The sequence below is a fragment of the Pezoporus flaviventris genome, unplaced genomic scaffold (genome assembly GCF_033815535.1).
Source record: "Pezoporus flaviventris isolate CSIRO_AGI_PZ_B2104156 unplaced genomic scaffold, CSIRO_AGI_Pfla_v1 ptg000013l, whole genome shotgun sequence".
NCBI classification, from domain to species: domain Eukaryota; kingdom Metazoa; phylum Chordata; class Aves; order Psittaciformes; family Psittacidae; genus Pezoporus; species Pezoporus flaviventris.
The window spans coordinates 18,168,110-18,180,177 of NW_026892561.1; the positions used below are offsets into that span (position 1 = coordinate 18,168,110).

General features: G+C 45.6%; 2 protein-coding genes across 2 annotated transcripts in view; one reads left to right on the forward strand and one right to left on the reverse strand.

Annotated features, from left to right (window-relative positions):
* Positions 1-12,068, forward strand: part of LOC133268612 (regulator of G-protein signaling 16-like) — a 427,729-nt gene that overhangs the window by 125,741 nt on the left and 289,920 nt on the right. The gene's annotated exons all lie outside the window — the stretch shown is intronic.
* On the reverse strand, positions 7,326-8,914 carry LOC133268604 (zinc finger protein 501-like). The gene has a single exon (XM_061451962.1). It carries the CDS (start codon positions 8,912-8,914, stop codon positions 7,736-7,738), a length of 1,179 nt encoding a protein of 392 aa, XP_061307946.1. The 3' UTR covers positions 7,326-7,735.

The window sequence follows — 12,068 nt, forward strand, 5'->3', positions numbered from 1 at the left end:
AGCAAGGAAATAGGTAAAAGCAGCACTGGCATTTCCCAATGCTCCCAAGTGCTGTCTCTGTCAGCAGCAGGCTTGCTCAGGCTCAGCCAGCTGGCTCAAAACTATTCAGCAGCCTCTGAACAAGGGTGTTGGGGGATGCTAGTAAAGCTGCATCCAAAGGGGAATTCAGCATTCAAAGAGTATTACACTGCACCTCCTGCCAGTGAGAGGAATAGGGCTTCTCCCCTTCTCTGCTGGGGTTTGCAACAGGCTTTGTCTTCCTGAGAAGTATGCCCTCATCCTCCTACCTCCCCAGCCTTGCAGCAGCATGGGGAACATGTTGCTCTTCAGACACCTCATGCACCATGAGCTCCTTGGAACATTTTACACACGCACATGAGAGCAGGGCAGAGCTCTCTGACCTGCTTGCAAAGAGCACTGGAGGGCCTCGGCACTGCATGTCCCACAAACAGCAAACCCATGGGTTGCTGGCTGCCTCTGGCTCATTGTCAGGGTCTGATTCTAATTGTCTTTAAATGTTCCACATGAAAGAGGGGAGTAGAAATGTGGTTGCACTGCTGCTTCCATGCCTGGGGGCAAGAAGGAGCTTGGCTTGCCCATAACCCTGCCAGCAGGACATCTGCTCTGCTGAGCTAGTTGGGTGGGCTGCTGGACAGCTTTCCCACCTTCACCATCACAGCTCCAAACCCTCACTCTCACCCTCTTGCTATTTTTAGTTCTCTAGAAATGCTCTGTGTGCCCAGGTGACCTTTATTAAAACTGTATTTTTTAATACTGCGTGATTCTGCATTAATGTGGAGCTCTCTGCTGGGCCCTTCAGGAATGGAAGAAGCAGCTACTGCTCGCTTGGCATTCTAACATGTGAGCTCATTATCTGTCAAGAGAAACAGTCACTGGATCTGAAACCTGGCAGAGCATCAAGGCCTCCGTAATTAATAACGTCTGCATTTTGTTTCCTGATGGTTCTGTATTTAGAAAAGCAGAAAAATAGGGTAAAAGCGCAGAATATAAAAATCCATGCTTTCAAATAAGCATTGTAGCCATGAGAAAAAAGGAAAAGGACATCAGATACAAGCATAAATCAATGTGAGTAAAGACAAAATCAGCTACATTAAGAAACAGCTGCCTGGGTGCTTTCTGCTCCTCATGCCTGTTGTTCCTTTCTGCTCCAAAATCCAGGTCCCCTACTGCAATGGTCCTTAGGGGTATAAGAGCCTTAGAGGTGTCCATTTCACCTTCCCCACTGCAAAGACCACATATCTCCTGGCATGGCATGGAAGAACCCTGACTCATCCTAAGGACAAGCAGTTGAGGGAGAGCTGCACAGCCAGAAGAAAACCAGGTTGCAAGTTTCTCTGTACCCCAGGGAGCCTCCAACACAGTTTGCAGAGAAAGAGGAGGTGGTCAGCAAAATGCAGGCTGATCAAGCACAAGAGAAAGAGGGAGAGCTCAGTCACTCATGCATTATTTATTTCTGATCCCTCTCCCTCCAGGAAAAGAGGATCCCAGCTTGGCCAGCATGGTATCTATCCCCTTGGCAAGCACCCCGTCCTGACTGTGCAAAGGCGCCACATATATTTCATGGGATGGTGAAAACCCATCACCCTTATCAGTTAAGTAGATACACAGAGTTTAAATTCCCTATGGAAATGGGCTAGGAAAACCAAACTGAAGCCTGAACCCACCTTTTCTGCCAATGAGATGAGCACTGCAGAACACAGCCCTTTCACACAGAGTATGCTGGATAGGGTAATTACAGCCAAAATATTTGGACCCCTTGCTCTCCTCTTGGGAGAGCCCGTTCCTGAAGCACTGAGTGTTTCTACAGCAATAAGCTGCTTTCTGAGATCAAGAATAGGGACTAGACAGTTGGTAAAAATGGTTTCTCTCAGGTACCTGATAGCTGAGGCAATTAAAAGAAAATTAAACTGACATTTCTAACTTGCAGTGTAAGAGATGTGCAGTGGTGAAATAATTAAAAGTTACTGCTGGGAACATACTGTTTTCACCCATCTGTTGCAAAGAACAAAAGGGCAAGAAGTATTTTTGGCTTTTTTTTTTTTCTTTCTTCTTTCTTCCTTGATAATTGCTACTATTGCTGCATCCCCAAATGCTAGAAGTGAAGGGTTTACCAAATGATGGCAGACATATTTGTGATTGGTACCTGGTCTGGCCTCACTTGGTGATGAACAACATTTTACCAGCCAGATCTCCCTGCTCAAATTATTCACATGAAGGGCTCAAGTCTTCATTTTCTGGCATATAGCACTTGCCTGAAGGATCTTTCCATCAACTGCCTGGGGGCAGCTCCATGATGAAGCTGTACTCCCACCCCTTGCTGTCTCTTACTGTCCAGCATCATTAGCTTCCCCACCAGCTACACAGATGTACCAACTGTATCTGAGCCTCTCATAGAGGGGAAATGGTTCTCTGGGTGGGAAGACCCACCTTGCATCATCCTCATGCAGATAGGACCACACTGCCAGCTCCTCCCAAGAGCTCAGCTGGCCACCCCTGCAAAGGGACTTCCCAGCTGTTTTTCACAACTCCATAAAACACAGTGGTCAGGAAGGAAGATTCACCCCCTATCTGAGTGTCCTGTAAGACCTGAAAGACAAGGAATGGCCAGGGGACACAGCAGATATGCTTTGCCAACCTCTTCATTGCAGTAAGTGGCCTCACATGTGCGAGAAAACAGAAAGCCCCTTCCACCTTTTTCATAGCTAAAAAAAGAGTGATATTTATTAAGTGCCTGCTGACCAGATGCCAGTATGGTCAGGATCCAAGTTCCAAAATGCTCTTCGCATGAACCTCATACTTCTTGACAGAACCCCAAGTCATCCCTGCCTTTATCATTACCTCCAGCAGCCAAGCTTGGCTTACACTGTAGCCCGTCACCCACAGGCACCCCTCTTCTGGCCCTTTCTTCCACCCTTCCTGCTATGGCAGCCTGATGCTGGGTTCATTTGCAGAAGGCAACAGTAGCATCAGAAAGTTTCTGATGTTTCCTAAGTCAGAGTATCCCCAGATTTTAGTCTCTCTCATGCAGAACGAGGCTTAGTATTACCCTGGGCTGGTGTTTAGCACTGACCTTCTGGAAGAGACAACAGGGCTCTGCGTAGTTTCAGGACCAGCATCCCCTTTCCCCACAAGATAAGCAGGTAAAGGATGAAGCCCAGAAATGTAGCAGGTGTGCGCTGCTCCAGAGTCCACATCAGTCTGCTTCAGCCTGTCCAACTTCCCATATGCAAGCTCTTCCAGGAAGGGTTTGGAGACCAGTCTGGAAGACTAAGGAAGATGCATGCTATGCTGACTCCATCATTTCCACTACCAGGAATGGTGGTCATGTTTTATGGGTCTGTACACAGCCAGCAAAATCTTTACAAAGCAGGTCAGAAAAGTAATTTAAAACTCTTCCTCAAGTTTCCTGATGGAAGAAGAAAAAAAAAAAAACAGTTACAGCAAACTGTGAAACAGAAAGGAAGTCAGGTCAAGACAGGTGCACAATGCACTCAGCAAGGCTCTGCACTGGAAATTGCTAAAAGCCCACCAGATTTGCTTCCCCATTTCAAGTATGAACAAAACAGATCAAGCTGGGCCCTTCCCTGCTCAGAGCAGGCTGTCTTCTATATCACAAGAAATCACATCAGTTTGAGGAAGCATATCCAGAAAGACAGCTGTCCTTGTTTCCAGTTTGGAGAGGAGCAGAGGTCCTTCACCCTTCTGCCTTGGTGGGTCTGACCTTCACAGCAACATTGCTGGCAGCACTACTCTGCACTTTAGAAGGATGTCCATCCTGCACTGCTGGGATGTTGCTTCTGGATTTCTTATTCTGCCCTTCACAGTGATAAAAACCTGCTGAAGAGCTGAGCCCTGGTCCCAGATCACTTGGCCATGCAGTGCTACTGAAGACATGCAAATACATCTGTAACTGATGATATATAAATGCGCTTATAATAAATATGCTTGTATTGTAATAGTACTGTAGCTGCCAAGCATAGGGGGGGAACCTAGCTTTATTTTTCACTCTTGCAATGATTACTGTCTGATCATTACGAGCTTGATGCTGTGTCATAGTATGCAAACAGAGAAGGAAATAACGTAGTTAAAATTGGGGATATTCTTTTTGTTTACATAAACTCCCCTGTCCTGGAGGTATTCTAAAGCTGCTCTTGTATCTAAAGTGAATACACTGGAAATAAATACTACCTACTCATGTATGCCACAAACAAGAAAATCTCTTGTGCTTTTAGCTCACATATACTACTGTGGTCTTGAGCAAATCCAGGTATTTGTATAGATGGATAGTGTTTCAGTGTCTACTAGTGCATGCAAGGACTGTACATCTGCATATGTTCAGAAGTAATACAAGACATGAGGTCTTGCAACTACTCACAGATGTACCTCAACCCAAGTCAAGAAATAGTTCCAGTGTTGCAGACTCCTGGCCCTCACTGATCTGGAATCACCAGCGAGTTCTTGGCAGCTACAGTACTGTTTTCTTACCTTATTAACAAAGGTATTGCATGGTAAATATGCCTGCGCATGTGGAACACAGAACAAAGGAAAAGCTACTACTCTACAGCCTTTCTGACCCTCTGTGATGGAAATAAGTTGGGCAGAAGGAATGTAGCAAGGAGACAGGAAAATTAGCAAAAAGCCATTCCACTGCTCCTAAACACCATGTAGCAATCAAAAGTACTTGCACAATCAGGATCCCCTGCCTAGCTCACAGCTCCATCCCTATGCTTGTGTCCAAGTGCTTGCTGTAATGCCCTGGCAATGGTGGCCTGTGAAGGAGTCCTTTGGACAGCACAACATCAAAGGGAACCACTTCTTCGATGGCCTTTACAGACACAAATGAGCTACTAGATACACTGGCAATTCTGAACAAAGAAAAGTTACTTCTGCTGAAACCACACACTTCGAAACCTCTCTAATGAAGCAATGCTGTACAGCAGGTATATTTGCTCACCATTTCTCTTCATGTTTCAGCTAGATACTGTGACTAGCTATGTCTGATGTAGACTATCAGCATCTCAGTCTGACACCATTAAGAGTGTCAGGGCCATTTCTAAACCTTTATATTAAGTGACAGAAGTGACAGTCTCTGGGTTAAATTAAGCTCCAATGGATTTCCTGCAGCTTACACGGAGTTAGCGGAAGTTTCTTTGAAGAGGGTTCAACACGCTCTTCCCAGAAACCATCACATTTTAATTACTCGTTTCACACATCCAAGCACCTTACATGCAAGTCAACCTTCCAGGCAAGTATCTTTTTAATAACCTTTTAGTTAAGCCTAGTAGTTTTCATTTCACCAACCATTTACTCTTCCCATTAAACAGACCTTTGTTCAAAACACTTTCACCATTATGCTCTTACAGATACAAATTTCACCAACTGCTTACACCAAAAAGCAGAACAACTAGATGTTCCCAATTACAGCTGTCTAAGCAGAACAGTCACACAACATAAAAGTACACATATTAGTGCAGTTTAATTGGATATTAAAACCCACTGCAGAAAGAGCACTGCATACCCGAGGGAAAAAGCGAGATCCTGAAAAAGGGAGATTGTAGCCAACAACTTCAAAATGGGTTTAGGTTAGGGTGGAAACTTAATGCATGATAGCCTCTGGAATGGCTTTGTCACCTTGATATCTGCCCTCTCTCTAGGTCACTTCAGATTGTGTTGAACAGCACGGTCCCCACAGAAAGGGCACTAATGACCTCTTTCTGCAGATTATTTAACCACTTTTTACACACAAAGATATTTCCTCTTAGAGAGGCTAAGCAGCCCTCAGTAAGACTGATCCTTTGCTAAGGAGCCCCATCAAAAGCCCTTCAAGAAACCTAAAACTGTACTGGAACTACCTGCAGAAGGGAGTTTGGAGAAGTCTCACTCACAGCTGTAGTGAACGCACATGGTATGCAGGGTTCAGCCATCCCAGCAGAGGTATTTGCATTACAAAAGGACATAATTTCAGAGACAACAGAACACATCCCCAAGAAGCGGGATGCAGATCAGTTCCATAATCTGGAGACTTCTTTGAGGAATTAAACTGACCCATGAGTGAGGCTGGGAGAATTAGTCTCCCATTCACAATCATGCTAAAGTGTTGCTGTGCACGGTGGTTCAACTTGGTCTGAGCCAAGGACCTCACATCAAACACAACAGTACTCACAACTGCAGAATGCCTGCTCAGCTGTTGCATGGGTGGAAGGTGCTGAGCAGCCATTGCCAATTTTTACTCTATGAAATATGCAAACAAATGGCACAATCAATACTTTACACTAAACAGCCTAACAGTAAATGCAAAGGTACATTACCCTGAAGCTTTACTTTCACTCTGCTGTACAACTTCCTGCTGAAAAGGCAGAATATATTAGAAAGAAATTAGTGAAATTATGGCAGCTGGCAGAGGAAATGAAGAAAAGCTTTCTGACATGGAAAGGAAATTAAGCCTGCAACTTAAGAACAAACTGGATGCATCCACCACAGTGGTTAACAGAAGATTAAGTGTCACTATTAAGTTTCAAAATTAAAAAACCCACTTCTATAAATGAGGCAATACATACCTCTTTGGAAGTTAGAGCCCTAGGTTATTTGGCAGCACCTGCTGAGTCTGCTCAGCTAGTTTCCATGGAAGTTTTTCTTCGCTAACCAATAGAATCTAAATCAAAGTGAAGAGTCTAGCAGACACTTTGGGTAGTACTCAGACACATCACAGAAAAAAACACATGCTTTTGTTATGAGAACCTTCCATGTGTGTGAAAATGCTTAAATGAAGAAGATTTCTATGCAGTGAGTAGCAAAGGTGGGTTAAATTTGTTCTTCTGCTCTTTAAATGTGTTCTCAAACATTTCCTACTGTAATACTCAGCTGGACAGATTCAGAGTGCACAGTTCCACCAGACAGAAATGTATTCAGATCCCTCACCACAAGAACATCCACTGTCATAGCAAAAATAGAGCTTTTTCCATTTTTAACAGACATTCACTAATCACACAAAAGTGCATAACGGATCAGTACTCCCTTAGATAGAAACATCTATGACATACAGCTGGCACCTTGAGTTTATTAAGGAACTTGTTTGTGGTTGTTTGTGGGTTTTGGTTTGTTTGGGTTTGGTGTTTTTTTTTTAAATAACCAACATAATACTTCCCCTCTAAACAAAAAAAAAAAAAAAAAGAAAAGTAACAGAAATTAAAACTGGAGATTGCAAGGAGAGAGAGAAGGGACAGAACGACAACTCTGGACTGTTCTAACTTAACAAAGACCTGCAACAACAGATCTCCAAACCCAATGCCAAAGAGTCATCACACTTAAGAAGGTAGGGCAAATTTATCCAGTGACCAAGACTGCAGAGAGAAGTCTCATAGCTCATGCACCCTTGCAAAAAGCACAAGCTGATGTATCACCAGTTCAGTGAATTAAGATAGCACTAGCACTTGTGAGTGATTTCAGTCTTCTCAAGTCTCACATTTCATTACTCAGTGATAATTAGGTTATTTTTTTTTTTGTACAAAGCTAGTTTAAAGCCAGTAAGTACAATCTCTACCAAGTACAAGTTCCAGAGATCCCCATGATGCAGTGTTGCCCGTCAGCCACTGCTGGGAAGTGGGTCTGTACCGGCCAGAGTGCATGCAGGGGAGTGCTTTCTCCAGCCCAACTGAGCAAGCCTCATTCAGGGAAGAAGCAACCAAGGAGACCACAATCACAAATGAACTAAGAATTAAGATTTATCCACTTTGTGCGTGCGCTCATGCCTCCGTAGGGTACCTGACTCAGTGAAGGAATGACCACAGTAATTGCAAGAGTAGGGCTTCTCTCCAGTATGGATGCGGTGATGGCGCTGGAGCGATGCCAGCCGGGTGAACGTCCCTCCACACTCCTCACAATAGAAGGGGCACTCCCCAGAGTGAGTCTGCTGGTGTCTTTTCAGCCTTAGCAACTGGACAAATGCCATGCCACACTCCTGACACTTATAGGGTTTGTCTTGTCGGTGAATCACCTTGTGTTTGGAAAGCAGGTTAGGCTTATCAAAACCTTTGCCGCATGTTGGACAGGAATAAGGTTTATAGTCATCCTCCTCAGGCTTGTGGTTCTCTGCACAAGGCTGATCAGTGTATTCAACAGTGTGCTGGTTACGGTGTGCTACTGACCACGGATTCCTAGCCATGCCATTTCCCAAGATCACCATGGAGCGCTCTATCTTGTGCACATTGCGCAGGTGCCTCCAGACGTCAGCTGTGCGAATGAAACCCTTGTCACACTCTGGACATTTGTGTGGCCTGTCACTAGAATGAATGAGCTTGTGCATTCGCAAGTTTGCTGCACGGAAGAACTCTTTGGCACAGACAGGACATTGGTATGAGTTTTCCACAAGGTGAATTCGCTTATGTTCCTGCAGCTCACTCATACCCTGGAAAGTGGAACCACACTTCTTGCAACCATATGGCAAAGCTTCCTCAGGGATAGGCTCCAGGTCTTCATCAAACACATCCACAAGAATGGTATTTTTGTTACCAGCACATAGTCTTCTCTGTGGCTTCTCAGACTGCTCAGGGGAACACTGCTCTAAATCTTTATCTTCATACTGCAGGTCAGAGTTGGTACTGGAGGGAACAAATATCCCAGCTGTACTCTCACCTCGTTTCTGGTAGTAGGTCTCATAGGATTCTTTGTCTTCATACTGCAACTCTGCAGGAAGCTCCTGCTTACCTGGAGGTCCAGCAGAGTTGCAACAAGGAGTGCATGTCCTCAAGTAATTCACGTCTGCCTCCTTCTGGAGGCTGGATATGTGGCCCACCTGCTTAGAGGTCTTCCAGGAATAATCTGAATGCTTCGTACCTGTGTCACAAATGTTATTCTCAGAGTCCCAGACCACATGCATATCCATCCTCTGAGGCATACACTGTGTTCATCTGCAGCTCATCAATGATATGTATGCCAAGAGCTTCAAGTCTTTCATGGGAAACTCATCTCATTCTCAGCTCTCTTTACCATCCTCTCTACAAAATAAAACACACATTTAATCAGTGATTTTTCTGGTAAAAATAAAGTTATCACAGTGAAGATTTTTTCCTGATTAAAAGAATGGGGAAGACTACTAGTTATGCAGTAGGAGACACAGAATCATCTACTATTATATATTTAGAAAATATACATTCAGCATACAAAACAGAAACAGACCACATTTAAATCCTCTATCATAATCCAGCCTTCACTACAAATATAAATTGATCATTTCCATTCAAAATTCACCTAAAGATGAGAAAACTTCAGAACTCTGGGATTCAAGATTTTTGACAAAGTCCTACACCATAGCTGCCTCCATCACAGCTATTTTTCTGAGGATTCATGCTTAATCCTTGTTTTTACTTTGCTAAATATTAACTAGGAGTACCAGTCACAAGGTGTTTCTTTTAAAAACTTAAGTAACGCAGTGAGACCCAGAAACTGTCAAAAACCCAAACCAAAAGTAACGTACGGAAGGGGGTCTGGAGAGCTCAGGAGTGCCTTTGGCCTCCCATCCTGACCAGCATTATTATAATTGTCTTGAAGATGTTTTGGGTCCCTGTGCCACTACCAGTTAGCATTATGCAAAGAAGACATAATGCAAGGAAAGGCATGAAAGAACTGTCCAGAAAGCCAACCTATCCTGGGCTGCATCAAAAGGAGCGTGACCAGCAGGTAGAAGGAGGTGATCCTGCCCCTCTACTCTGCTCTTGTGAGACTTCACTTCGAGTGCTGTGTACAGTGCTGGTATCCTCAACATAAGGACACGGAGCTCCAGAAGCAAGTCCAGAGGAGAGCCACGAGGATGATCAGGGGTTGGAGCACCTCCCATATGAAGATAGACTGAGAAAGTTGGGGCTGTTCAGCCTGGAGAAGAGAAGGCTGCGTGGAGACCTCATAGCAGCCTTCCAGTATCTGAAGGGGGCCTATAGGGATGTTGGGGAGGGACTCTTCATTAGGGACTGTAGTGACAGGACAAGGGGTATTCTATGATTCAAAGTACAGCTAGTAATCCTCCAGAGCTGGCCCACTGGAACAACTTACAGCTTCAAATTCTCTGGCTAGACTCCCTTTCCAGACCAGCCTTGCTAGCAGAAAATATAAGCAATGGTAACTGGTCAGAAATAGGTGACTCCAACTTTCTTGTGAAGAAGATGCCATTGCTCACGCCATACTAAAGCATGGATTCACAAGGGGTTTTCTAGATTTGTCCCAGCAGCCCCTGTTGACAGCAACTCCACATGGAGCTTTCACTCACCTTTTTTAAACACTAAATTGCTAATCTAAGATCAGAAATTGCATTTTTCCCATCCTCATGGATGGATACCTTGACAGCCCCCATCTTCTTCATACCTACTTTTCATATTCCCTTTACTCCCACTTTCATTTCCTCTTAACTGCTTTTGTCTAGGTAAGTCATTCCTTAATACAAAACTATATATATATATATATAAAAACATACATAAAAATATGCATTTCTGCATTTCTATGTGTACATGAATATAAAGCTTGTCTGTTCAGTTTCAGTGGGTTTAAATAGTTATAAAGGACTATATCAGTGTGCATAAAGAGATAAGTCTTGTTCACAGAAAGGCCAGCTTCATGAGGCACAAGGTGTGCTTTCTTCTGCTCTGATACAGAAAACATGCTGAATTAGTCTTCTTCACTAGTCACTGCCTGACAGAATGGCTCGAGTCACCCCCCAACTTCAACCATTCCCGTTAATTTACTAACAAGTGTATGAGAACAGGAACTATTCCTCACCTCCTGCAAGGTGCTGAGCATCTCCCGCAGCACACCGCCAGCTCGGTAATTGATCTGCTATTTTCTTTGTCGAAGAAAAACTTTTCACGGCAGACTGGCACTGCTTGGCTTATGAAAACTCCCGGACGAAGGCCAGTGCGGTTGCCACGGGGGGATTTGTAAATCATGATGTAGGATTAAAAATAACAGCAATAATTTAAAACTGAAAGGGTGGATTTTGGTCCTGGCAGAACGAACCCCAACTTCTCCCCGCGGCACAGCCGGGGGCCGCTCACGCCGCCGCTTCCCCCACCGCCCGGCCTCGCCGACACCGCGCAGCCCCTCGCGCCGGCGCGCAGGCCCCCGGCTGAGGCGGCGGCGGCGGCGGCGCAATGGCAGCGCTGAGAAGCCCGCAGCGGCCGCCGCTGCCAGCAGCGGGGCGGGACCCGGGCGGGCCGGGAACCCTCTCCAGGCCCCGCCGCCCGAGTCAAACTGCTGCGGCAGCGGCCGGCGGGGCCGGGGGATCCGGAGGAACGTCCGGGTGGGACAAGCGTTGGTTCCACGCGAGCAGGTGCCCTTCGCGCCTGTCTCTGCAGAAAGGCGCGCTCGAACCCCCGGTGCTCCGAGGACTGGAGCCGCCTCCCCAGCTCCAGCCGGCCGCAAGTCACAGCGCGGTTGTGCCCCCTCTCTCTCGCTTCACAACGGCAATGACAGCGTCTTCCCGCAAAAGTCTGGCGGTGACTGGATTCACTTTCAAGCCTTCCTTTGGCAGACGGAATAGCCTCTGCTCATACGAATAAGGCTCTGTCCACTCCCCAACTTCCGCCTCTCACTTCCAACTCGAATAACTATTTCTTCACCCCGAATGCCCAGAACTGCACTCCTTATCTTGTGTCTCACCAGGGCCTTTCACAGCAGCATTATTTCCTTTTTCTTAGGAGAAGTCCTTTGCCAGAGACAAAACAGGATCCCATTTGCCTTTTCCAAAGCCACAGTACAGCCACATTCCATTGGCCTTCCCAGGCTACTTCTCTCCTTCCCGTATAGCTGATAACCCACCAGTCTGGAGCAGAAATTGCCCCTATTTCTCTACTGCCATTTCTGGAAGACTTCTCACTCTTCCGTGGTTCTGCAGCCCTCCCCCCTATTCACACTCCTTGTCAGCAGGGAGAAGCACCACTGGGAAGCTCCCAACAGCTTCTGTTCAATTACAGCCAGTGGTCCTTGACCCACTCCCCTCAGCACTCTGCATTTGTTCCCCAATTATTGTACTGATCAGTTCTATGCTTCCTGAAGTTGAAAAA

What these genes read in the sequence shown, in the direction of transcription:
- LOC133268604 (XM_061451962.1), bottom strand. Translation starts at nt 8,914, where the DNA reads ATGCCTCAGAGGATGGATATGCATGTGGTCTGGGACTCTGAGAATAAC.